This window comes from Bombus vancouverensis, chromosome 16, assembly GCF_051014615.1.
Source record: "Bombus vancouverensis nearcticus chromosome 16, iyBomVanc1_principal, whole genome shotgun sequence".
NCBI lineage: Eukaryota > Metazoa > Arthropoda > Insecta > Hymenoptera > Apidae > Bombus > Bombus vancouverensis.
The window spans coordinates 4,794,024-4,821,066 of NC_134926.1; the positions used below are offsets into that span (position 1 = coordinate 4,794,024).

Here is a 27,043-nt window from a genome sequence, read left to right on the forward strand (position 1 = left end):
ATAATATGTAATAGGATATTATTCTTATACTGAAAATATTTTCAGGAATAAAGTATTAAAGTGAAATTACTTTGGAACACAAACGCTATAGTAAAACCCATAATTGCTTAAAGTGTGGAACATCTCTGATCCCATTCGAAGAAAGCCAAGAATGGAGAACGTCGCAAGCATCAAACTCCATAAAGTAAGCCAACGTCTTAGGTCGAACTTTGGCTTATCTGATAGGTAATACTTTCCAGAAAAAACTAGAATGACGTAGATAGCACAATATACGAGGCAGTATGGCAAATGATCATTCATTGGCGTCACGGTATCCCAATAAATAAAATTTTTTTCCAGGTTCAAGACGTACGAGTAATTAGGTAGAGACATCTGCATGTAGCTCATATTCTCCTTCATCTTATAATCCATTTTAACGCTCGTCCCGGGATTTGCCTTTTCTATCCAAGATTTTTATCTCTGTTGCCAATCTATTGAAAAAGAAGAAGAGTACATCGGATACGGTGTAATTTATATTCTGACGAACACGAATAATTGTTTTATGTATTTACGTAGTAGCGTATAATATAGTTACTTATAAATTATTCCGTGGTTTGGTGTAAACGTATATGGCGAATTGCACGTTATCCAATTATGCTTTTTAGTACTCGTGTCACAAAAATGCGCCTTATCTTTAATAGATCCGATAACAAACTTATTCTTAAATTATATTATCTCATTAGCGGAAAAATGATAAACTATCTGGACTGTACTATAATGGGTCACAACAGTCAATAACAAAAATTAGCGAACTATGTTAACTTTATCTATATATTGTAGACCAGTTAATTTTTTTAAATGTTGTGTACTTAGTTTTTGCACAACTCTGCTAATACTAATTGTCTGTTCAAATTGACTGTTTGGTGATTTTTATGAAGTGTATTCTTTCAATGAATATCTCTTAATTTCTATATACATCTTCAGATACGTTTCAATTTCACCGATACAATTACGTTAGTTGTATCTCGTTACAGGGCTAATGAGATTTGAAAATATTTTTTAAAATACTCAAACACTTTCACGAGCCGCTGTGTATACAAAATATATAATATATTTGAGTGTTAATACCAACGTATATCACAGAACAAAATTCTTCTTGTACGATGGAAAATCCAACTTAGTCGATTCCAACGTTAATATCTCTTGTATCCAGTAAAAGCAATTAATTCGATGAATGATTGAATTTCCGCTGAATTCTTGTTCTTCCTGTAACCAGAAAAATAAGACTGACGACCAATTTATAAAAATCATTGCTACTTGGTCGTAAAGTTCCCACTCCTGATACTGAATTAATAAATATGAATGTATACATTTGATATATTCTCACATAACAGGCTTATTGGATATGTACGTTGGATCGAAGAATTTGCTTACCCATGGCTTTTTATGTATATCTATCATTTTAACATGTTATAATGACTTTAGTACATACTACATCACATTTTTTATCAAACGACAATGTAGATTTCATAAATGTAGTTTCTATTACGGTGAATTTTTGAAAGGAATGTTCCAATGATCTTTAAGAATTTTATTAAATGACTTTAGACAATAATTTCATTTTTATTTTTACGCTGAAAATCAAAATTCCAATTTATCCGTATTTTGTATAATTCTTTGAGCTTAGAACACAGGTGAATTTTCCTAAAAATGGATCAACATTCAATAACAAAAAGTGACGAAAATATGTTAACTTTATCTATACGTTGTAGACTAGTCAATTTTTTGAAATGTTGTTTACATAAGTGTATTTATTTTGAATTTGAACTTCTTCAGATTTAACAATATCCGAGATTCTACGAACAAGAAGAGATTCTAAAAAATAGTATCCATTTATATATTTATAGTAACTATTTCCATCTCATTATCTTTCCTACATAATTAGTTTCGACCTTGGACTTCTCTGACTGTAATGAATATAAACCAATGATACTATGACGACGTATGATTAATGTATATTTATCGCAATTAATACCTTTCATTGTGTTAATACTTAGTCACCCGCACGCGCCACGGGGTTCACTGTACATCTTTCCAAACATCGAGGACTAATATTCACTACTTAAAAAACAAAAGGGTCTAAAAATTATTTAAGTGGTCAATTATATTTTGCGGTAATGATGTTATTTAATCATTTCACATATTGTTTATACAAACTATCAAATTGAAAGTATACATTAGAAGTATACAAAAATATAGGTAAAATTACAAACATTAAAGATGACTAGAGATAAATAACGCGACTCGAAGGTGTAATTAAAAATTCATAATGCATTTTAATATCGTTTTACAATGTGGTATCGTTCGATTATAACTTTATTTAGTCATAACTGATAGTGTAATATTTGAATTAATTTTAACACCACTAGATCGCTGTATTTTATTATATGCTGTACATTATAAAAGCAGAAAAAGTGGCGCAATTAATTGGGAATAATTCCAGATAAACAATAACAGATAATAACAAAAAAAAAAGTCAAAAAGGGAGATCTCCCTGTTCGGTCACGCAGCGATGTACTTTACAGAGGGAAGATCTCCCTATTCGGTTGGCTAAGTGTTAATGACAATTTTTCATCTTCATGATTTTTTAGATTAGAATGATTTCAATCATTTTTTAATATGTTACCGGCAGTATGATTTTTAATGACTTTTCCCTACGGATGGTTCTAATTTCCAAGATATTCGTAAGAAATTTGTAAGAAACAGTAAGCGTACGCGTTGGTATCGGTTGCCTGCTACACGGCGGTTTGCAACGAGACGTGATAAAGTACGACGCGTACCGAGCGAAAATTCAAAGTCGATTTTCTCGAAAACAAAGCCCCGAACGAAAAATTGTTATTCTATATTTTCGACTTTTTTTTCGCGTAGAATCACCCCCTTTCCGCTTGTACCACCAGTTACCAACCACTCTGTATAATATGATTATACATTATACATATCTATCAGTTTCATATACGTTTCAGTTTGCGAATGCAAACTGCTCGTAAAAAAATTTGATGAGATGATTCCTGTAGACGATACATCATACGCTTTCATACGAAGCACGCATGAGGTTGGTGGCATTAGCTTGGGCGCCGCGTGTCAATTTTTCGGGTACTACAATCTTTCGGCAACGTAGTATTTTTAATTGTTGAAACTATGTCAAGATCCAAGACTGCCGGTTATATGTATAGGAGAAACTCGTTGAATATGTTGACCTTTAAAAAATCACCGAAAGTAAAGGAAGTAGCTTTCCTATAAGTTCATCTCGATGTGTAAAGTCCTTCTGGGCATCTAGAAAATTTAATAAATTAAATAACATTGAAGTTTACATCATTAATTAGAAACATCCCAAGCTTATCTCTATTCGAAGTAAATGTTAGAATGGAACTGTTATTTCAAGATAAATAAAATAATTGATAAACATCTCATAAATATGCAATTATCAGGATAATGAATTTTAACATCCAGTGGACGAACGTCTGTAGTGTTGTATTAGTATTGAAATTAATTAATATTCGCCTACTGTATAATATTCTTCGACGATACGTTTAAAAAAATTAATACTTTGAACAAAAGTTGGACGAAATTTTTTTCGGACGAATATTAGAGGAAAATAGTGAAGCCAAGAAAAAGCTTCTAAGAATGTTCAAAGAAATTACGCCGGCCATGTTCAATTGGCATAACCAACACAATGGCTACACATGTAACAAATAAGATTGCATTTCTTATTGCAAAATTAATGGTATACTTACATATAAATATATGTACTTGTCTCGTGATTTAACAGAGAATTGCCATTTTCTTTTGTCAATAGAATCGCATCAAAGTTTCAGTATCCATGTTGACTCTATTGCTCATAATAGTATTGTGAAAATTATAAACTATGCGAACTGTCTTGTGCATTTTTGTGTGTTATTTCCTGAATAGAGAAGTACTTATCGTAAATAAAAACCTAATGAACTAAATAGCGTGTACGCTTGCTTGAGGCTTGAAAGTACACTTCTAGTCAAGAGTAAAAACAAGTTTACATTAGTAAGGTATTCAAAATTACTCGAAGTCAAGCGACTTAATTAATAAAAAAAGCATGATAGTAGGAATTCAAAAGAATATCTCAAATCGAGTAAATGATAGTGAAATATGGAAATAAAGAGGTTTCGAGATTAAATTAATGTAAACGAGGCGTTAGACATCATATAATTTATTGCTAGATTCAATATGCGCAGCATTTGAGATTATCGTAAAATTTCTATATTTTCTATTCTATTTGAGCATTCTACCATAGCCACGTTTTAAGACTATGCTAACGAAGACTAGAACAAAATTTTCAAAAGTTATCTTGAAATGCGTTTCTATGTCTTCATAAAAGATTCTGACGAGGAACACTCCAATCAATATTATGTTATATTAAATTTAATAAAAATTCATATTAAATTCCGAACCGAAGTTCGTCGATTGTTTTTCATAAAAGTAGTCCTGCTCCTGAACTAATTATGAATAACGTTTTTTTTTTAAATATCTCGGTGAGCTTTTTAGTGCATTCTTTCAAATTATATAAAAAAACCACATGATTATATCTACATGATAATCAATCGAATAGCGTTTCTCGTAAGAAGGTATTTTTATAAACTGCCATTGAAAAGCGTTCTTGAGAAAATGCTATTTTAGTTAGCCTTGAGCTTGTCGTTAGCATAATCTTTTTTTCCAACATTCTTCGTATGTTTGCCAGACAAATAACTATTCTTAAAGAATATAGAGAAGAGAATGAAATAGCTGATGTACATCAGCATACCAAGCTTGGCGTTGTAAAGCTGAACGTGGCAATCATCTCGTCCACTTGCTACGTAATAGTGACTCATAGCAGTTACAGCGCAACCGGCAACCATTTGTACCAGTTGTAACGTAGTGATAAGCATGGCAACCCATTTTGGTGGGCTGAATTGCATTGCTTTTAAAGCATAATAAGAGTACATCCATGAATGGACGAAGTAATTCATTACGGTGTACCATCTGCCTGTTGCTGTAGTTTCTATATAACATAACCACGAATAAAGAAGAACTGTTATGTGATGGTACCAGTGTAGAAAGATTAACGGTTGCTTTCGTAACACGATGAATATTGTGTCTCCAAGCTCAGCAATTTTTGATAAGATAAACAAGAATGTCCAAAAACCAGAAACGTGGTCTTGTGTAAGGTAGCTGTAAAAAATAATAATATATGTAATTACGTTTTTAGCATTTTAGAAATATTGTTGTTATATAAAATAATATTATGTGTTATATGTCTCAAAATTTATCAGACTATAACATAGACAAATACCCAACATTTAGTTTTTAAAATAGTAGGGATATAGAATATTTATGTAATAAGATAAATCTAATAAAAAGAAATAAATTGATAAAATGAATTGAAAATAAACAATTTTTATTTAACTTTAATTAACTTTGAAACTTGTTAGTCATCTGAAAATATTTTAAAAATTAAAATGGGAAAATGAAATTACCTAGGTGAACAAATACTATAGTAAAATCCATGATGCCTTAACGTATGAAACATTTCTGGTGCTGTCCTAAGAAATCCCATAATGGAGAATAACGCAAGCATTGCACTCCACAAAGCAAGTTTGCTTCTCAGGTTAAACTTTGGTCTATTTGACATGTAATGTTTCCCACCAAAGATTATGACAGCGTAGATCCCACAGTATAAGAAACAATTTGGGTAATGGCTTCTACTCCATGTTAGAGAATTTGTGTAAGAGTAAGTTTTTTCAAAGTTGAAAACATATGAGTAATTAGGTATAGTAAGCTGCATATAATCGGCGTTGCCCATCTTGGGGTATCTGTTTTCTATCTTCTGACTATAGAGAAGGTATTGCCTTTCGCCTCTGGTACAGGTCAGCTGAAAAGAAAGAGAGACAATTGATGATATTTTTGTTAAATATTATTATAAAGTATCAATAAGTATAATAAGTATTTCCATTTTGACTTTCCACAATGACTTTTTGGAAACAATATTTCTACATCGTTTCTCAGGTTTGCTCGAGTCATTAGTTATTTTAGAACTATATTATTGTCCTTTCCTATTCTGGTTCTATATTCTTCAGCTTCTTCTAGTTGTAGTGTATTGTTACTTAGCATATACTTTCTTCCTTTGACTACTTTTCTCATTTTCTATTCTAAAGATGCAAGCTCATTTATAATAATACTTCAGTTGAACCGTTTATTTGGAAAATTAATTTGTTTAACAGAATTGTTGCATTAATATCTTAAATATATGGAACTTGTGGTTTTCCCTGTATTTGAAATATTTAGTAGCATTTGCTTTGTATCAGGAATTGTTGCTTTATATAGTATTGTATCATTTTTTACTGGTTAGTCTCTGCCCTCTGTAATCAGTTTTCATCAATTTTAAGTTCAATCTTTTCCTTGTCATTACCACGTGTTCTTAGTGAAACTAACCTCATTTCGCTTTCGCCTTTAACAATTTTTATTCGTGTAGAACCATCATTAAAATGTAGCGACAAGTGAACGAATTATGGAATTTTTTGTTTGCTACTAAGCTTATATTTACTAAACTATATTAATAAATAACATTCATGCACACGTGCATATTGATCTTTCCACCTTACTATCGAAATAAATTGACAATCATTAAGATAACAGAATAATAAATCAATTCTTATACAACTGTAAATATTTAAACGAAATATTGTTATTAGCTGAAAAAGATTAGTAAGTTTCCGCTTCATATAAGAGTGACAGATGACATTTTCAAATAAATGTCAATGTCAAATAAATATTAATACATTTTTGTTAAACAGGAAATACAGAAAAACTTAAACCTAGATTAAAAAAAAAACTTTTTTTCAAAAAATAATGACCTATCTTAGAAATGTTAGAAAATAAAGCATTCGGTATTTTCCTGTCATTATGTATATCTACGTGTCCTTATTGATTATCTCCTTACAACGTTATGTTGTTTTATATTTTTCGATTTTGTGAAAGAACATATTATAATTGTTGAATATCTTTGTTAGAGCTTCTTATTTTACGATAGCCTAATATTTTTGCCCAAAACGTCTTTGAAATATCATGCGTATTATATAATAACTAAATTATGCTAGTCGTACGCTTTTTAAAACAGTTTATTACTTACTGATTGAATGTTAATGTTTCGTTATGCTGTTTTGCAGCATTCGGCTCACGAGCAGACGTCACTGGAATCCTTTCACCTTTTGCAGGATGTTGATTTTGATATGAACTTGGAACCGTACTTACCTATCTTGCATTTCTAAGCCATCCCTTTCAGGGGTGTCTCAAGTCACGTGCGTTTTAACCCCTAACCATTTTTGAAGCCACAGCGTACGAATAATTACTTATTTTACTTGTATTTAAATAAAACGACTTGAAGAGGGTCCGTGCAAGGAAGCAAGACGAATTATTTATTTGTGATTTATTTACTTAGAAAAACAAATGATAATTTACGTCATAGGAAAACCTGTATAAAACCGTATTATCCATTTCTATATACATATACCCTTCTATTAAAAACTACAATTCGTCTTCTTATTGAATAAGCGATGTCAAAATTTGGACCACATTTGTCCATCAAAGGAGAGTGACGCGTATTCATCTATCGTACTATTGAAAGGAGTTCTACCTACCTAGCAGGAGTGGTGAGGAGCAAGAGAATGCTTCCGCTTCTTTTACTAATTGTCTCACGTAGATATCACGCATATGCTGGCCGTGGCATGTGTTATCATAGTTGTAGTCATGTACTTGACGAATAAGTGAAAATCGTGTGATAAAGCATGTTCATAAAACATTTTAGAAAAAATCAACTATGAATTTCTGTCTCATTGTCAGTGAAGTGCAAGTGTATTTAACGGCAATAGAAATTGTTACATTACGAAGCTTAGGTATGTTTGCCAAGTGTAAACAGTGTGCATTTAAGCAAAATGAAACAAATAATTCTTACTCGCTCCGTATTCTGCCAGGCTTCTCTCTCTTTTTTTTTCTTTTCCGCACGCCGTTGTACGTAGCTGCGCAGTGTCACCTGTATCTGATTTTCAGATGTAATTCAGAAATGATGCGTTTCGAGTGAATTGCAATTCCGCACTGCGGAAGTATGTAACTTGTTGCGTCTCACGATACACAAACGGTAATCTCCCGTAAATGCTTCGCACAAGAAGAAGTTCAACATTTCGAATTTTTACATTCCATGGAATGATAGCTAATATGTTAAAAAAGTACATCAAAGAATTTTCTTTTTTTCTTTTCTTTTTTCTTTCTTTCTGCCGGGTGTCAGTGGAATCGTATCAAATTCGTAGTATTTACGTCAACTCTGTCGTTCGTAATAGCCTTGTTCGAACTGTCGAAGTTCACGATATTAATAATTTGATTGTTTGAAAAATTTGTGGCGAGATCGATCGCTATCAAATTGTTGAAATATTTTACAGTCACGCGATTCAGCATTTTTCTTTATTTACGATAAGCAGAGAGTAGGAAGATTTTAGTCAGAACAACTATAAATTAATATTTATCAGTTATCTAGATTATTCAAATATAATGTTTATCTAAATGGAAGCTAATTACTAGTAAATTTCAGAGAAATTTCTCAAAAAATGAGTTAACTAAGAAATATTAATTCTTAGTCGTTCTGATTATCATTATAACCACGTTAATTTTTGGTTATCGATAACCATTCTCGATGACGGAAATTTAATTTTAATCGTCAATAACCGATATAAATGACCGGAATCTTTTTGTAGTTACCGTTAATCGGTATCGACCACAAAAGCATTTTCTAGTTACATTCGACTATTGTCAATTGTTATTAACATTACTGATAAAATTAGTATTCTTTGACAACATAAAGAATTTAATCATAAAACTCATATATTTTATTACGCAAAAGAACGGTATGAAAATATTTGAAACAAAATAATGGGATAAAAGATATCGTAGTTTATCGTAATATTTTTATCGACATTGTATTAGTATTATACATCAATATCTTTTATTTTATTGTTTGTTGCATACATTTTCATACTGATTTTCGATTAAGAAAATATATAAGTTTTATAATTAATTACTTTTTATATTGCTAATGAATATATACCGATTATCAGTAATGAAAAATCAGTAACCAAAATGAAATTCGGGTTATCGATAATCATTACCAGTAAACAAAGAAATTTTAATCATTTATAGTGGTCATTCCTAATCAAAATTATCTAATTAAACTTATCGACTTTCATATCATAAATATTACTATTTAAAATGTCTTATAATAATTGTGATGTTTGGCTAACGTTAAATACAATTATATTAATTACGTAAACTCACGATATGGTTTCTGCGATTTTTCAGGAAATCTTGTCTACAAATTACGTATTGTTGATATTTAAGTCGGTTGGGACTGATGGAGCTTCTAAAATATTTTTCTCGTGAATAGAGAAGGAAAACGCTTGCCGTAGATAACTACTACGTAGTTCCGTAGACTATGTACCTCCCGTGATAATCAAGTACGTATGACATAACAAATACCAATTGCAAATTGTATCACTCTGTAAATGATATTATAATTAAAACGCTATCTTTTCATTTTCCAGAATACTCGTAGGGATTTTGGAATTTGTTCTGTTTCGATTCGCGTCTACTTGAAAGTAAACTTCCTTTTCAAATATAATATAGTAATGTAAGCTGATAATATTATAAGACTGCAGCGATTACCGACGTGGGAAAAACAATCTATAGTCGGTTAGAAGATATGGATATCCGTAGAAAATTCGAATTTAATCAATTAATGTTTGTGTTATTATATGTAAAAATTTAAGTATATGTTATACATATGTATATTATATATAATTATATAGTATATGAATATTTAGTTAATGTTGGACGTACTTGTAATGCATGGACTTGAGTTCGCCACTAACGATGACTGATTATGGACACAACTCAGCAAACATTCTCATGTATAATTTAAAATGATAAAATATGCGAGTTGAGAAATAATCGATTCAAAATTCGGTTTTTTAATAAATCATTTTTTATTTGTCCTCTTTGTTCAGGAAATTTATTGAGAGATTTGAATATCTAATACTAAGGAGGTATAATATATTCATTTCGGTAAAAGCTTAGAGCCACGATACAACATAGATATTTAGTAAGTGATATTTACGTTTTCTGCTAACGTGTTTGACAACATTAGAGGAAACCATGACAAATTTCGGCTCACATGATAATGCAACGTCAAATAATTATAATAGAAGCAGAGAGGGCACTGTGACACATGAAAACATAGAAAAACGAAGCTCTGCATAGTTGAAAATAATATATGAAAAACAAATTATAATATAATATAATATAATACTAATAGTACAAAAGTACTAATATCATCGATTCTATCGGATTTCTATCGCGGATTCTATACATTTAGTCGTTCGCAAAAAAAGAAACAGATTTTAAATTCTATAATACAGGGTGTCCCAGTTACATTTTCATGCACGCTTTTCAACGTATTTTCCGTTTTTAGTTCCTCGAACGCTAAAATGATTCTCGCTTTTAATCGTACAACACTTGCATTGCCTTCGGAATAAACTTTTCATTTAATATGACTCCATAGATATAAATCAAAGGATGAGAAATCCGGTGATCGCGGAGGTTAAGTTACCGTACCAAATTTAATTCGGGGAGCATACCTGTGTATGCAGTACGATGGCCAGCATTTTTAACAATTTTTACACTAACAAAGTAAATCTTAAGAATTACGTGCTTTGTTATTACTCATATATTTACGATATACTGACACACCCTGTATAATGCTGACATCTAATAAATAAGCACGATCTATTACAAATGTCGTATTCGTTTATAACTTACTTTTATACGCGTAAGAAGCTGACTTTATACACTCTTCGTTCATTTCCGTTAACAGAGACTAACGTCATTGTTATTTGGCATAATTGATCTACGAATGGCGAGAGGTGTATCTTCATTGGAACATTGTCAGCAGAAGGCCTTACGTCTGAATGAACAATTTTTATACAGGGTGTATCATAACACGTGGCACACATTTGAGAAATGGACAGGTGGCAGAAAAACAAGGAAAAATGTTCGTACGAACATGTGTTCTGTCTTCTACCTTGTTTCAAAGTTATAATCACTTTTGAGTTTCAATGAACCGCGTTCCGCCCGAAACACGCAAAAATTTGCGTGACATCTTGGTCGGAAAAGCTTGTAGCGCGATCGTAAAGGACGTTACTTCTGAGTTGGGGTCTTAAAGGTTATTAGAATTCTATTATTTATTAGACTATTAGAATATTTATAAGAGGTTCTTTAGAATTTCATATTACTGCGCTCGCAATAGCTAGCCACGTATAGTAAATTTAAATAAAAAAATATTGTAATGAAACAAATTGTCGAGCTTTGTTTTTATCTGAGGCAATATCGCGACTCGAATGCAAAAAATGTTAAATAAGAAAAACTGCGAAGCCATTCCATATTATTATTGTCTTATTTATAAGACAATTTCTGAAGAATTGAATGGAACATTTTCAAGGCATTCGAACGTACTTTAACCTTCCAACACAAAAGCAAGGGAGGGCTACCTCCTCAGTGTACAAAGTTTATGTCGACGTAAAGGAATTATTATTATTGCAGGCAAACACGTCCGTGCAATTCGCAAGTGCTAATCATCGTAGAAGGTCTCTATGCAAGCTCACAATGGTCGTGCAAAATAATTTTGCGATCTTTCAATAATTCCAGGTGTGTGTCGAACAATACAGACAGAGTGGGGCCATTTCGAGCACCTTCTATGGAGGTAAGCAGTTACGGATTATCGAAACACGAAAAAGGCTATAACTTTGAAACGAGAGTCGGATAGGACACACGTTTGTGCGAATTTTCTTCATTGTCTTTGTGCCTCCTGTCCACTTCTGAAGTGGGTCCCAGTGTTGTGATACACCCTGTATATCCTTCATTTCCTTTTCCTCTCCTTTTATTAAAAAAGAAAAAGTTAATTTTTCATGTAACATACATCTTCTTGATTATGCATGGTTATTTATATATTTGCATCTGACTTTCTTTGTTTTATTCATTTTAATATTTTTCATATTTTTTGTCTGCAGTTACTTTATTTATTTATGAAGAAATAGAAAGGAAGAAATAGAATTTAAAAGCTCGATGTGTTTTGTACTAACCGTTTATGGTAAACGTCTTGGGAAATCGAAGAATATCAGATGTGTCGGATATTATCACGTTATAAGTCACTGTCGCATCAAATATATGACTAAACTCCATAGCAGCAGAGTCCGCACTATTTCCCATTAACCATCGAATCAAACGTAATCCAATTTGCGTATCTTTATGCAATGGAAACCATATAAATTAATTAATCTTTAAATTAAATAAACCACATGTACCTATAGAGACCCTCCACCTTATCCGAGCACAAATTATTCGAATACCCTAACGTTCTACTATCCGAACGTAATACAAGGGTCGTTCAGAAAGTATTGGGTTGTCCGGAAAGTTCATTTCGATTTTTAAGGAATTTGGTAGATATGGAAGACCATATTGAAAAGTTTTTGCTGCGGAAAACGTGACAGGTTCTGAAAGGATGGAATATTAGTATGTATACTAAAATTACAAATAAAGAAAACTTTTTCAGGTGCATTTGTATCGTTGTTATTTGAAAATGGGTATTACTTTCTGGACGACCCTCGTGTTTCTCAGTAACCGATGCCTTTTTCCACACCCAATATCTAGATACATATTTTATCGAAACAAATAAAAATAATTAATTAAAAAACTGTAACAGAATTAGCAACAGTATATGGTGTTGGAAAAGCCACGTTCGCAAGACGTTAGAAAACAAAAACAGAATACTGAAGATTATCCAAAGCACGTGGATTCCTTTGAAAGCCCTTAACCTCAATTGATTCATCAGTTTGGGTACGTACCTAAATATCGAGACCAAAAGAGTCGTTCTTTAGGATCCAGCGTCTTTTGAAACATGTAAGCAACGCAACTCCAAAGTTGTTTATTTTTCGATGGTATTGGCACAGTCAGATTCAAGCGACACATTTCATTATAATAGTCCTGTTCTGTGCAAATGCATTTCTCAATTTGTTCGTCCCATTCGACGACGATATTATCGGTTAGTGATGTTTGCCATTGTGAATTTATCTATATTTCAAATCAAGCGGTTGGAAATGTTCGTCTCTATAGGATGTCACGTCATGTGACAGACGTGTTATTGCGTGTGTCGTTAAACGGTTATAGCAACAAAAATGATATACGAGATGAGCGTTGACGAAGATATATTGCTACTATACAAAATATTAGGTTATCTCAGGAGTGTCTTTCTTTTACAAAACATGTCTTTTACAGCATCTTTATACAAACATGGAACCTAATCTGCCAAATGTTGTGGTCTTTATCTTAATAGAACAAAATGGATCATTAAATCACGACATTTGATCAACTAATATAAAACAAAGAATGTTGTGTATCTATTATTTCCTTATAAAACGAAAGAAACTTTTGGGCCAACCTAATATAAATACATCAGGAATATTTACATCTATTACAAACAGATGATATCAAATATCTTTTACGACCGCAATTTCAATGAATGACGAACGAGAGCTTAAAAGAGGTAGGTCGTAAAAGTATTATGATGTATTCTGACTATTATGTGATGTAAATATTTCTCATACCGGCTTATACCGATTTTCTTTTTTATTGTTATTCTTTAACGATGCTTCCACTGACGTATCTTTGTATGACATCTTTTATTCATCTTGACCGCTAGAACCTACTGGCAACGTATGCAATCGTACATTGTTCTTTAAATTAAATCACTGTCACGATATAGCGTCAACGCGTTTTATACGCACTTGAATAATAAAGTCGCCCATCTTTGATTGAAAAATGATCCAAAAGCTTCGATGGGAAGGCGAGAGGCACGCCACTGTGACCGATAGATGGGCTATTTTAGTACCTTCTTTGACTACGATTGAATTTTGATTTAAAAACAATCTCCGAGGTATCTTTCTTAAACGTAGCTCAGACCATCGCGTCTGTTTCAAAGTATCTATAAAATAATTGCATCTTTAGGTCAAAGTATATTAAAAATTATTATTCGAATTGTAATATGTTAAAGAAAAATATACATATATTGTACAGGTATAACGTAATGCTGTATAACAGCTTTTTTGTAACATGTTATATACAGAGTGCGGCCGAATAACATGTACAACCGGGTACGAAGTGATATCTTATGAAAAAATAACAATAAAATATGGAATAATATTTTTTCATTTAAGGTTTAGTTTGAAAATTTATCAAGTATACTGGAACATGGCTAACTGCGGACTGCCCAGTACCAAATAATCGACAGGAGGTCGTTTTATGTGTGAAAATAAGTCGAAAATGCAGAATACAATTTTTTCTCAAGACGCTTTGTTTCCGAGAAAAATAAATTTGAAAATTTATCAATCGCGTGTACTAAACATGCTCTTAACTGAACGCGTTCGAACTTTATTTCCTTGAAAATGGTGCCCCGAACGGACAAATTTTATTCTACATTTTCGACTTATTTTTACACGTAGAACAACCTCCTGTCGATTATTTAGCACTGCCCAGTCTGGAATTAGCCATATTCAAGTATACTTGATAAATTTTCAAATTCCATTTACTCGAAAACTAAACCTTAAATGACAAAATTTTATTCCACATTTTGTTCCTATTTTTTCATGAGGAATCATCTTGTTTCCGCTTGTACATGTTATTCGGCCACATCCTACGCAGTCTCGATGTCTAAAATTTAATCTACAAGCAACGTTCGAATATTTATAATCATCGTTTAGTTATCGATTTATACTAATGTCTGGAAAGTAAGCTTACTTACTCGGTTTAGTTGGTCGCTCTTCCGACGCCCAAATTTCGTATTCCGTCGAATTTTCATACGGTACATTGATAGTTAGAGTTTTTTCGACTGCTTGGTACAGCTTGCTGCATATCGTATATTCATTCGTAATTCCTAAACAGTCGGTTTGACCCTCCAAAATGAACATTTGATTCTTGCTAAAATGAGGACCAATCGTGGATCCACAAAACAGTAAATAAGCTGTTGAGAAAGGATGCTGGTAATTGCGATAAAATCGAAACTAAAATAACCTTCCTCGCATTAAGAATAATAAATTTTGAGTTACGTAGGATACAGGAAAAGGAAGATAATTCAAATCTTCTAAATGTTAGTCAAACTCTATCTCATGCTGAAGAGAGAAAGTAGTTACCTTTAGTCTCTTTTATTTTCTTAGCGTGGAATTGTATCTTTATTATGGCAGTACCGTGGCCGTTAAGATTGATGATCGGTTGTGACGATACTATGGTAAAAAATTCATTATCGTTGTCAAAAAACAACAGCAAGAAACCGACGCTGTGTACGGTTGGATTTGTGAAATTTAGTTGCCTGGTTACAGTTTCGGTCAAGGGGCAGCTAAATTTAATCTGCAAACATCGTTAAGCTTCAGATTTCTATAAAAATTGTGTCCCTACAGAAGTAGATGTTCGCCTACCTTAGCCCTAGGGGTATACGTTGGCAGTATGTTAAATAAATATCTAACCAACATCAACATTTTAACGCAGTTTGGATAGATGATTTCCAATGGTGAAATTACAAAACCAAGTCGCATCTTCTTCCACGCGTTTGTCACGCAAATAGCATTGTGCAGTGCCTTCGATAATAAAGTGCGTATATTGGTCATTTTTATGAACGTGTCACAGCCACTATACGGTATTCTTTAATGAGACTATCGTGAGCGTAGTAGTAAAACTTGAAACCAATCCGAAAATGTACAGAGAAGTTACAGGACATTTTGTGCAAGCATTTATCGTTAGTGAATAATTAGCACTTTGTGGACCGTACGCTCTGATAAGCATATAGCCTGAATTACCGCGTATTTTTGCAGTGATTGAAAAGATTCAAAAGATCGCTCGGAAAGTTACATTTCGATTCGATGCACATTTATTGAATTATATAGGTGCAATTTTATTCCACAACCTTCCTCCATGTTTCACGCAACTTGAATCCGCAAAACTTCCGTCCCTCCAGAACCTCTCGGGTCTTTCGGCGAAAAACTTTCCAATATGATTTTTCACGTTGATTAAATTCCTTAAAAATCGGAACGAACTTTCCTAACAATATTATATCTAATATATTAATAATGGTTTCGTATTATCCAAGCATGTAGTTTAAATACACATTCGTAACATTCTTTTTATAGCATCTATTCAACAGTAGTTAACATTTTTATAGGATACCGCATGAAGTAAAACGCGAATACGCGTCTCCAGTCCGCAAAGTGTTAGTATACAGCGCAAAATAATTTTAAACGTACAATTAGCGCTAAAGGTCGTCTCGTTAAATATTGTGACTTATCAATGTAGTATATACTTTAATTAGTAACTAATATTTAATAATTATTAACGAATAATTAGCTGCTCAAATACTTTGGTGATCTTTACGAAGTATATGTTTTCAGTAGATGTTTTGTAACTTTTATACGTTTGCTTTGTGTACATTTTCAGATCAGTTACAAATTTGACCAGTATAATCACGATGGTCGTGTCTCGTTACTGATGAGTATATTATAAAGATTATAGAATATTATAGAAATTGCAAAATATTAGAAAATATATAATAATATTTTGCATAACATATACGTAATAGGCTTCTAAGAGTGTTCGAATGCTTTCGTCAGCCACTGTATGCTGTATTACCTCCTCGTAACTTCGTGGACGGATATAAATTCCACTCAACTCTTCCTCAATGAGAAAAGGACAATAAGCAGCTGTGACAGCAATTAAGACAAGGGAATCCGATAAATCTCTGTCGAAATTCTCGATGTTTCGAGCCTCTGCCACGTCTTTACTTTCATCGGGATTTAAAACCACGCGACGATCGGTCATCCACTCTTGTTTACGTGCCTCTTCGTAATGCTGACGCAACCATTCCAATAAGAATGATTCATCAAAAGAATAATTATTGTCAGGTGACTTGGACGATATTTCTGTGCTGATGTTTCCAATTATCGTATTGTGAGTTTCGTATTGCTTGCGGAAGCTGGAACATTCAAACGAGTGATTTTCCAATTAACTTTTGCAATTCTTTGAGCAAAAATTATGCTACGCGTAGGAATCCTACTGCATCCTGGGATAAATTCTTCATAAGTGCGTAAAGATCCGCTGCCTAATAACGACAGACACATTAAAGGGAAGAAAAAATTACATGGGGAAGCAAGTTTCATACTTTGTGACAATTAAAAGTAGGTGACAATTTGTTTGAGAGCAACGTCTGATATATGTTTAAATTTAAACGAACCTCGATGTAGAAGGCGCTGTAGATGCTCGTTGAATAGTAGATCGTCTGGAACATTGCGGGGTGAACGAAGGCGAAGATTCGTCTTTACCTTTGCTCTCAAGAACGAGCGGTAATACGAAACATTTGTACGTTTGTAAGATCACATCTAGCCAGCATTGTTTGCTACGACATTCGAACTTCAGCGGTGGCAATTTTTCATGCATCGATAGCTCTATCCCCGATCTTCGTGTATAGGCCTGCAGTATAAATTTCTTGAGAATCAAGAATGCCAGTAACAATAAAATGAATAATAATAATAATATTACTATGACAAGTTTTATATAATTCTATTTTCTCTTCTGTAGTATATTCACTTTTAAAGCGTTGGAAATTTTGAATTTTTATTTTTGAATTTGACAGAAGAACTTCCCCTGCTTATATTAATTAATCCTTTCAGGATCGAATTCTTTTCTATGAGAAAATTTAGCGTTATAATTACTTTAGAGCGTGAACTTTCTAGAAGAACGATGTATTCCTCGTAATTGAGTAAAAATTGTGGTTGAACGTGGCACAAGTAAGCCCCATACTTCGTCAAGAACTGAAGAATGTTGTCGTAAAGATTATATATGTAATTTACCCTGTCGATATCTTTTGCTGGCAGTTCTTTGCTGCGGAACGAAAACAGATTTACGTACATGTACATATACAGGATGTTTTATGTAACTAGAAAACTCAAAATAAAATAATGGAAAATAGAAAAAAGCAATTCGAGAAAAGAATTATCTACAAATATATCGTATTATATTATATTATATTAATATCGTTATATCAGAATTACATCGTTAGTTTCATAATACTCACAATTGTCCAATGTAATCATAAATGGTCGGTCCTATCAACGATTCGAGCACGCTCACGAACCCTAATTCCGGGCCTTTCCGTGTCGCAGTTTTAAACTCTGTTGGTTTCTTTGAATAATACTTGGACAGTGCCATTTTAATGCACAAAATGTCAGCATAAAAGTTAAACTTGAAAGGCCCACTGTGCATCCACTCTTCTGCGGCCTTTAGCGTTTGGTTCATATAAATTTCAAACTCGCTATAATTGAAATAACATATAAAGATAAAAAGCGAAGCTATTCACAGCCGTTCTGAGGCAATTATAAAATATTTCTGTCATGCTTCATTTCTTTTACAGAAGATATGTCCAAATTAGAGATACAATTTGAAGAAGAGTGAATCTATTATGAAAAGGTAAGTTGCAAATATAGAATAACAGAGTTTTCGTACGGAGCTTTATTTCAGGATAAATCGATGTTGAAAATTCTTCCGCTATGCATATACTTTCGCTTACCTATATCTGGACTGGTGATTATGAAAATGGTGTAAGTCTAAAACTTAAGGAAGTTGAGTTTTTAATTTATCTCACGTTATATTATTCTATGCAATAATATGCGAGATTTTTTGCACGAAAAATATTCGACTTACGTCATTCACTGGCGTAAATCACTGGCACATCTAACAGATATCACCAGTGAAACATGATATCGCCAGTAAAACATGCTATAACTCTGAAGGAAACTCACTCGCTCTCGCCATCAAAAGGAAAGAAGGGATACTGCATTGCCTCTTGAAAATCTTCGACTTTTGATTCGGATCTTGGGGTGGTTTCTTTTGATTTTTCGTTTGGAATTTCTGCTACACCTTTCTTCGTATCTTGCCCCAATTTATCGGCGTTGTTAAGAACCTCTTTCTCGTATGGGACCACCTGCGATTCGTGCACCGCTAGTTTCAGCTTACTTTCCATCAATTTTTCAATCGATACTCGACTCTTTCGACCGAAATACGTGAGAATGCCTATTCTTGGTTCTGACGTTTGTCTCTGAAATTAAAATATACAGGTTCCAAGCATTCGCAATATGCGCATAATGCGTATAGTATGAGTTCTTGTAAAAAGAAAATTCTCTTACTGGCCTGTAAGAGTTTACTTCGTATTCTTCGTCGTCGGTGAAACTGTCAGACGTTTTGGAAGCTCGAGATACTCTTTTATCGGTGCTCAGTGACCATTGAAAATCGATGATCGGGGTTCTTATATACATGTGCGTAGTCAGCAAACTGTTTTCGGATGTAGCATGAACAATTACAGGGCAGACAGCCATTCCATCGCTGTCAAAGAATTCAACGATCACGCGGAAGGAAACAGACGCCTCGCTTTTGAAAACCATCTTCACCTCCAATTCCGAGTATCTGGTAAAAGACAGTTTACGATAAAGATTATTTCGATATTGTGTTTAATTTGAAGAAGACACATGTGTACTTCTTATTTGATTGTTTCAATGATACTTTTCAAAATATTATTAGTATCTCTGTTGCGGATTTTTATGCATTTATGAGACATTACCTAAAAATTGCGAATATACAAAATGCATGTAATGCGAAGACACAGAAAATACTATAGTAAAGTATTTATATACATATGTATACATATACAGTATAACCTATAAATATACAGGGTGGTTGGTAACTGGTGCTACAAGCGGAAAGGGGGTGATTCTACGCGAAAAAAGAATAGAATTTTTAGATTAGAATTTTAGATTAGATTAGAAAATTTTATAGAATAAAATATTTTTTTTTTTTTCTAATTTTTCCATCGAGACAACGATCTACAGTGAGATGCGTTATAACGTACCGCAGGCGTACCGAGCGTAAATTCAAAGTCGATTTTCTCGAAAACAAAGCGTCAAACGAAAAATTGTTATTCTACATTTTCGACTTCTTTTTTCGCGTAGAATCACCCCCTTTCCGCTTGTACCACCAATTACCAACCACCCTGTATATGTACCATATAACATGATTATATAGAATTTAATCTGAACTAATTTTTATCCGAATATAAGTTAGTCGGATAAATACCTGTTCATTAGTGTTCATTAGATTCATTCTTTATCTTAATTCGTTATCCGTTATTGCACTAAGATTTTATCCAACGCTGGATACAATCAATTGTCTTAAACCTAACCTAACCTTAAACCGTAAACGTAAAAGCTAGGACATGCAGCCTATAACAAAGCAAAGTACTGGTTGCGATATTTAACGAGCCATACAGATGTAAATTACATTTCCTTATTCATGTTAATAAAAATATGAAGTTGCATAAAAACCCGCAGTCAGCCGATTACAAAATCACAACATTTTCTCTAGTGTTCCAAAGAATTACTTACTCGGAAGCTGGCACGATATTTGTGTCGATAAAATTTATAAGAAGTACGTTTCCCGTATATTGTCCGCTGGAATATTCAGGTGGCATAATGTTCGACAAGATGACCACGTCTTTCTCGAAGTATCGCATATACAATCGAAACTTTTTTTCCAGCGAAGTATTTAACGGCACAGGTACGAAGAATATTTCCGAAAATTCCGCCTTGATAGTGCTGGCAGGATATTCACCGACGAGGCATAATTTATTAAACATCTCACCGTTCGATTCATTGCGGATGAATATTGGCGCATCGACGGAATAACTTCCTTGAGACTTGGGCTGAAACGACAGCGAGAACGTACACCTTTCCCCTTTTTGCAACGTACATCGAATGCAGTCCGGGTTAACAGTCGGTTTTTCACCCGCTGACCATTGAATCGAAAACGGACACGAGGCAGTCGAGAAGTTGCTGATGTCTATTTGGACGATCTTCTCCTCCACTGATTCGCGATTTTCTATGCAGAATTCGTCTGACACCTTTAGAATCGAAACTTTATGTACAACGAATAGAACGATCGCGATTATTTTTAGGGTAATTTTGCAATTTTTCATTTTCAGATTTTCGCGCGTTTGCGAAGAATTGAAAGGTGCAGAAATTTATAGAGCACATATCGAATGCAGAAATATATAAAATATACAAAGCAAAATTATAACATTTACTACGAATGTTTTTTTCGAGAAGATTATCCTTGTCGTTTCCATAATTGAACGCTTACGTTGTTCGTTAGGGTGTTGAAATGGAACACCAGTTTGTTAAAGAAAATCAAGTGTCCTGCGACTGTACAATCAATCGGCATCGTCACGATGGTAGGAGGCAATTTTTGCAGAGTCAGATTAGGTACGCCGATATAATGATTTTTGAATTGTTTCAAATATTCTGAAGGCTTAGACGATCTGTGACTCGTCATTAATGCAGGGCCGAGTACATCGTTGATGATGATTGGGAGATAAAATGCGTAACTAGCCAAGTCGATGGGTTCGAAATGAAGATGAAAATCCTGGCTAGTGTTTGGTGCAAGCATAGTGTCCTTATTGCCTGTTAAAAATATAGAGAAGTTGCCTGGGTGAAATTTTTATTAAATATCACACTGCTACGTATATCAAACTAATTGAAATTGATCTATAATTAATTATGCTAAATCGTGTTCGTCGTATATCCGATATTTTATTTGAGAAGATATTTATATCTCAATATACGTATTAAACTAACTTGGATCAATTTTAAAATCTTTTTTTGGGGTTTCTTTTCCTAAATAAATGTAATAGCATAGCTAATTGATTATCAATAAATTGGAATTTAAACATACCTATTCCAGGATCTTGCCTCTGCGAGGATAATGAAATACGAAATTCTGGATACTCATTTAGTAGAAATCTCAATTTTAACATAGTCGTTCCAATATTTGATGCGGTGATTAAGCAATGTCGATACGCGGATGCACTTATTCGCCGTAAGTTAATGGAGTTCGGATGCAACTTTAATTGCGGGAACGTTACGTTGCCTGTGATTTTAAACTGAACGTTTACATGCTTCTGTATCGTTAGACGAATCACCAGAGTAAAATGAAAGCATAAGCTAAATGTCAAATAGATCTGCAATGCACAAAATAAGATTTCTTATTATCTCAGTTATATAAAAACTGTCATGACAGATAAAAGGAGCCTGCGAAGGCTGATAGAGAGAAAGGGGGACAAATTTTGCGAAGGTATAGTTATCTAAAGCCAGAAGGAAAAAGGAAAATGCGGTAGTAGAGAGAAAATGATAAAACTAATAGAAACTGATAGAAAAATGATAAAACTAAATAAAGTATAATAGAGAATAATATAATATTAATAATAGAAGATAATGATAAGTAAACATGATATAAATCTAAAGTGAAAGGCAAAAGGATTACTATAAATTAAAAAAAGAAGGTAAAAGAAATCTATAGCGCTATCAGGAAATAAAAATTATAATGATGTTAGGAAAATTCAGAAAGGACAACATTATCCTTAATTAGTATTAGAAAGTAAATAACAGAGAAGAGAAATACGTGTGGAATATTTTCCACTGTACTATGAATCTTCAAAGTTTCATCAAAATCGGCTACACTTGGATAATCGTAATGCTGCTTGTAAGCTTACGTTAATTTAAATTGTTATGGATTCTTAATATCATTTACAATCGATAGAAATACGATACCAATTGAGTGTTAAAATAAACCGTAAGGTTTTTTCATATTTACCTCGAAGATGGCAACTCCACGAGGTGCCAATACTCCGTGAAGAGGACTAACAGTGCATCCATGAACCAAAGACGAAGTATCAACTTCGAATTCAATTTCGATGTATTCAAAATTCCTCAAAACAGCGACCGTTTTTGTCGGCAGGTTTAGTGGAATGTCACCGACATTTATGAGGTCTTTGATGAAGTTAACTTTGGGCGTCTGTACTGGCATGCTCACACGTACAGTACTGTAACTGCTGTTTTCACATTTTATTATCAATTCGGTAGAACTGAACCTTGTAAAATCGGGCCTGTAGTATATATAACTGAACAACGAAGCATTTCCACGGACTGCACCCGATATTGGTTCGACGAAGAAGCAACACGTTGCGGGTACTTCCCATCTGGTTGAAAATGGCAGAATTTTAATTATAGAAATTGTTCATTCATATATGTCGGGTTTACATTAGAATTAGGGGCGTGAAACGAATCTTCGTTTGGGTTACACGTTGTCGTTATGCAATAGAGAAGACATTGACTAGTGCAAATACGATTGTTATAGAACCGGACAAGTAACCGTGGTAGTTAGGTACTCGAGAAACTAATGACAATGATCCTAGGTTCAATAACGAATCCGCGGTCGACGGGATGATAGATGAACGTGCTCACAAAATCCAAGTCGGACGCGTAATATTCACCGGTCGTAAGGGGTTACTCTTTTCATCGATGAGATCGCGAGCGAGAATGACTTTCCCGTCCCGATGATGCCACAGAGGAAAACTATAATGGGGTGTGTCTAAGGACACGAGATCATCGGATTCGTCGAGAAAAGCCTTCGTTCAGAAAGTAAGGGAAATTGGCGTTGCTGCTAATTGGTCAATCTCCATATCGGTGGTTAGAAAAAGATGCTAGCCGCCCTCGAGGGAAAGTTGCTAGTGGGAGACGCCGCTCGTTGAAAAATAGGTCTCCCCTATTTTCCCGTAGTTGGGACAAAGACGGTTTGTCTGTTTGAAGGACTTTAGTTGGCTAAATCTTAAGATTTATAACGGGCCCTCGGGCTAGCTGAACATGTACTGCGGAGACGCATCGACATCTGGCAATCATCTTACTCGAAGAATAGGGTCTGCGTGTGGCGAGCTACGGGACAGAGACCGTTGGAATGTTTACTGTCGAGTGTTACAACTATTTCCTTTTTAAGGAGAGCTATTGAATTATTCCATGCCTTTGTTAGACAAAGCGTTCATCCCGTGACCGCGGCTACGTTCGGCGACTGACTGTTGCCTCGAGCCCAAGCTCATTATCACAACTCTCGAACAATTACAATCGGATTGAATAACTACAATTGTTCAATTACAGCTATAGTAGACTCTAGGTTACAATGTTGCGGGATTATCCAAAATTCCAAAGACTCCGGTGTTCTTTCATCTCCCACATATATAAATTAACGTATGCAATAATGTCATACAATCTAATTCACTTTCCCTGGCCAGCGAAATCATTTTATTTTACTCGGACAAATCACTCACCGGAAGCTCGTTTTCGCATCCAACTTATTCCTAATCTGAACAGTACAATCCATCGGCCGATAGATTTCTTCCTTGACCAAATCTTCGCCAAGCATTACTTCACGAGAGTCCAATGATAACTGTTTTTCAACGATATTAGCAGTGACACCAAGCTCGAACGAATGATTGTTGTTGATAACGTAATCAATGTAACCATTGAATTTGCCGATATGATGCGCTCGAAATTCAACTAATCGCGTGGCGTGCAGACCAGGTGGCAAAATAATTAGATTCCCCTTCGGGAAATGAATGCACTTGGAGGACAAGCTCGTGAGGCGAATCATGATTGGAAAGTCGTTCAAATTTTCGACGATCAGCTGTTGGTAATTGCGACTTCTTGGGACAACCTACGACAGTGTTGTACTATTTCTATTTTTGTTATACGTGTGATAACGTAAGGGAGATATTGGAACACGGTTAAAAGCGACATATGGAAAGGGAATAGCAGAAGTGAGGACAAGAGAGAAGGAATAGAAGGAGGAACCAGAAATGAGAAAGTTGTGAGATCAGAGAACGGAGGAAATTCTAGTGAAGGGTACAAAGATACATGTATAGTACTCGTATAGTGATTAAGGACATAAACTATACAAAGATTAACAGATTTAGACTGGGACCACACGAGCGTTGAAATGATGTCCGTTGCATTATGTCCGTTGTAAAAATATAGGAAAATATTGACAACAGGGGACATAGCTCCAATGACTTTGACCTGGACGTAAGTTGTCAAAGACACTCTCCTGAGTAAAATTCAGAAGATTCTAACCGCCGCCAGGTATTCCTTAAAAAGTTATTAACAAAAATACATTACATTAAGTTTTTATTTTAAACAAGCCCAGTACCAATTCCACACGCAAGGGATCTAAAGAGGGTTCGATTTTTGTCCAGAAAACTTTGTAACAGACGCCGCCTTTCACCGCTCGGTGGACCCAGTCTAAAGGAATAGATTTAAGAGGTGAACAATAATAAAGTAAATAATACATATAGTAATGTTAGAAACATTTTGAAGTTTCACGTTAATATAACGATTTTTTTTTAGTTTGAATATAAAAGATATGAATAAATATAAGTATAAAAAAATTTAATCAAGTACCTACCATTCCAAAAGCAAATAAGGTAGGATACATGCGTACGTTGTATATTTGCAAAGGAGAAAGGGGTATTAAAACTTCGGTACTAGCAGTTAGAGTCGATAACATTTTGCCCAAAGACGCAAGGCACTTCACCGTTCCTGATACATCTTTATGTTTCCACTTAGGAATATGAGCAACCTTCTGTATAATTTCTTCGTCGTCCTTGCATTTTATTTCAATGATCTCTTTCTTCGACTTTATCGTTTTCGGTTTTATCTGAAGATAAAATACAACACAACACTAAATCGTTAGGTGACAAATAAAATATATGAACAAGTATATAGAGTACTTAGCAAAAGATTGTAAAAAATGGTCTACACTATAGCATAGTCCATACTAACAAATCTTTAATATCGATTTACTCAGAAACGAAGCTTCGTACAAAAAAATGTCCCGGTATATTTTCGACTCACTTTTTCACAATATACATATATCGATTCTTAACACAGCTTACTGAAAGAGGTTGTATCGATGGTGTCTTTCTATTATCTGTTAGGGGCTTCCATGTACCTGTAGACGAATAATAATTTTGTAGTCGTCTATTTTCATCTTTGATCTTTTGATCTTTTAATCTTTAGTAAGTGCAAATTCCGAGAAAATTAAGAGCATTATAAAAATAGCACATATTAAAATTACCTTCAGAATAGTCATCGAAAATACTTCGCCCCCGTGGTAAACATGATCGTTTCACGGTGGTCAGCAGTTTCACGTTCACCCTACATTGTACAGCATACCTTCCTACTTTTATCTTCGTTTGACGTCTAGTTTTCGTTGATTCGCACGAGTCGGCTGCGGTGTCGAAGTAAACTTCGAATGACGAATTAACTGCAATAAAAGAAGTCAATTTTTAGAAAATGTTCATTTCAACTTTCTCGAGTGTTTCTAAACGCGCGAACGAAACGGAGCTTGTATAAAAATTTACTAAATATTTTATCATAGCTCTCTTATTTATTATATTTCCAAAGATTTATGATATTTCATATACTTTTGCGTATTATACACATTCTGTAGATTTCTGCACGTTTAAATTTCCTCTAAACGCATAAAGATCCGCGATCTTAACGATTACATACCATTCTCCTTTCCTCGAACTTTCAACAGCACTTCTATAGATCCTCCCGGTTTCAGCATTATAGTTTCTGGATAGCAACGAGCTGATGCGTTACGCACATAGCTACAGAGTAATGTTGCGAATTTTAATGGATTCGATATACGAAGTACACGCTGTGAGTGTTCGCCGACATAAAGTTCACCGAAATAGAGAATATCTGGTTCGAAGCATAAACGCGCCGCTTCCATTTCGCCATGGAGACAGAGTCTTACGGTATCGTTCAGACCAGATTCTATACTGGTTTCGGTCAACGTGGACGAAGAGTAGTCGTTCATTATTGGTACATCTATCGTTGAAATTTATAATATTATTAAATATGAAATGTATCATTGAGAAAAGATTCCTTTCATGCTACGAATACAGTCCTGCAATGTTCACTTT

General features: G+C 34.0%; 4 protein-coding genes and 1 long non-coding RNA gene across 14 annotated transcripts in view; 2 read left to right on the forward strand and 3 right to left on the reverse strand.

The window, feature by feature from the left end:
* Positions 1-411, reverse strand: part of LOC117154432 (very long chain fatty acid elongase 6-like) — a 1,883-nt gene extending 1,472 nt beyond the window's left edge. The window contains exon 1 of the mRNA XM_033329414.2: positions 71-411. Within this exon, the coding sequence (XP_033185305.1) occupies positions 71-411 (341 nt within the window). The remainder of the gene's footprint in view (positions 1-70) is intronic.
* LOC143303751 (uncharacterized) overlaps positions 1-3,344 on the forward strand; it is a 24,715-nt gene extending 21,371 nt beyond the window's left edge. For all 5 annotated transcript variants that reach the window (XR_013060366.1, XR_013060365.1, XM_076625483.1 and 2 more), the window contains 2 exons: positions 46-225; positions 340-3,344. The gene's annotated coding sequence lies outside the window, so the exon portion shown is untranslated. The remainder of the gene's footprint in view (positions 1-45; positions 226-339) is intronic.
* On the reverse strand, positions 3,098-8,533 carry LOC117154434 (very long chain fatty acid elongase 6-like). Of its 6 annotated transcripts, XR_013060363.1 has the most exons (5): positions 6,478-6,648; positions 5,523-6,404; positions 4,811-5,217; positions 3,774-3,940; positions 3,098-3,312 (listed from the first exon to the last, which is right to left on the reverse strand). XR_013060363.1 is itself a non-coding variant. In XM_076625473.1 (4 exons), the coding sequence occupies exons 2-4, from the start codon at positions 5,846-5,848 to the stop codon at positions 3,903-3,905; spliced, it is 771 nt and encodes a 256-aa protein (XP_076481588.1). In that variant the 5' UTR covers positions 5,849-6,404; positions 6,478-6,648; the 3' UTR covers positions 3,467-3,902. The 6 variants fall into 6 exon arrangements, 5 of the variants coding, with proteins under 5 accessions (XP_076481588.1, XP_076481586.1, XP_076481587.1 ...); XM_076625473.1 differs by lacking the exon at positions 3,098-3,312 and having other exon boundaries at positions 3,467-3,940; XM_076625471.1 differs by lacking the exon at positions 3,098-3,312 and having other exon boundaries at positions 3,906-4,023; positions 6,478-6,649.
* Positions 7,798-17,089, forward strand: LOC117154436 (uncharacterized). The gene is made up of 5 exons (XR_004463774.2): positions 7,798-7,937; positions 9,391-9,545; positions 9,633-11,845; positions 12,845-12,978; positions 16,794-17,089. It is a non-coding gene; the product is annotated as an uncharacterized LOC117154436 (long non-coding RNA).
* Positions 10,167-27,043, reverse strand: part of LOC117154435 (cilia and flagella-associated protein 47) — a 19,732-nt gene continuing 2,855 nt past the window's right edge. The window contains exons 7-29 of the mRNA XM_076625467.1: positions 26,625-26,948; positions 26,188-26,376; positions 26,006-26,061; positions 25,516-25,767; positions 24,383-24,768; positions 22,876-23,260; positions 21,958-22,243; positions 21,367-21,686; positions 20,613-21,127; positions 19,362-19,638; positions 18,978-19,273; positions 18,254-18,490; positions 17,892-18,060; positions 17,414-17,649; positions 16,813-17,155; positions 15,609-15,767; positions 15,327-15,540; positions 14,939-15,157; positions 13,926-14,122; positions 12,987-13,212; positions 12,225-12,386; positions 10,906-11,050; positions 10,167-10,306 (exon numbers count right to left, since the gene is read on the reverse strand). Of these exons, the coding sequence (XP_076481582.1) occupies positions 10,908-11,050; positions 12,225-12,386; positions 12,987-13,212; positions 13,926-14,122; positions 14,939-15,157; positions 15,327-15,540; positions 15,609-15,767; positions 16,813-17,155; positions 17,414-17,649; positions 17,892-18,060; positions 18,254-18,490; positions 18,978-19,273; positions 19,362-19,638; positions 20,613-21,127; positions 21,367-21,686; positions 21,958-22,243; positions 22,876-23,260; positions 24,383-24,768; positions 25,516-25,767; positions 26,006-26,061; positions 26,188-26,376; positions 26,625-26,948 (5,591 nt within the window). The 3' untranslated portion in view covers positions 10,167-10,306; positions 10,906-10,907. The remainder of the gene's footprint in view (positions 10,307-10,905; positions 11,051-12,224; positions 12,387-12,986; positions 13,213-13,925; positions 14,123-14,938; positions 15,158-15,326; positions 15,541-15,608; positions 15,768-16,812; positions 17,156-17,413; positions 17,650-17,891; positions 18,061-18,253; positions 18,491-18,977; positions 19,274-19,361; positions 19,639-20,612; positions 21,128-21,366; positions 21,687-21,957; positions 22,244-22,875; positions 23,261-24,382; positions 24,769-25,515; positions 25,768-26,005; positions 26,062-26,187; positions 26,377-26,624; positions 26,949-27,043) is intronic.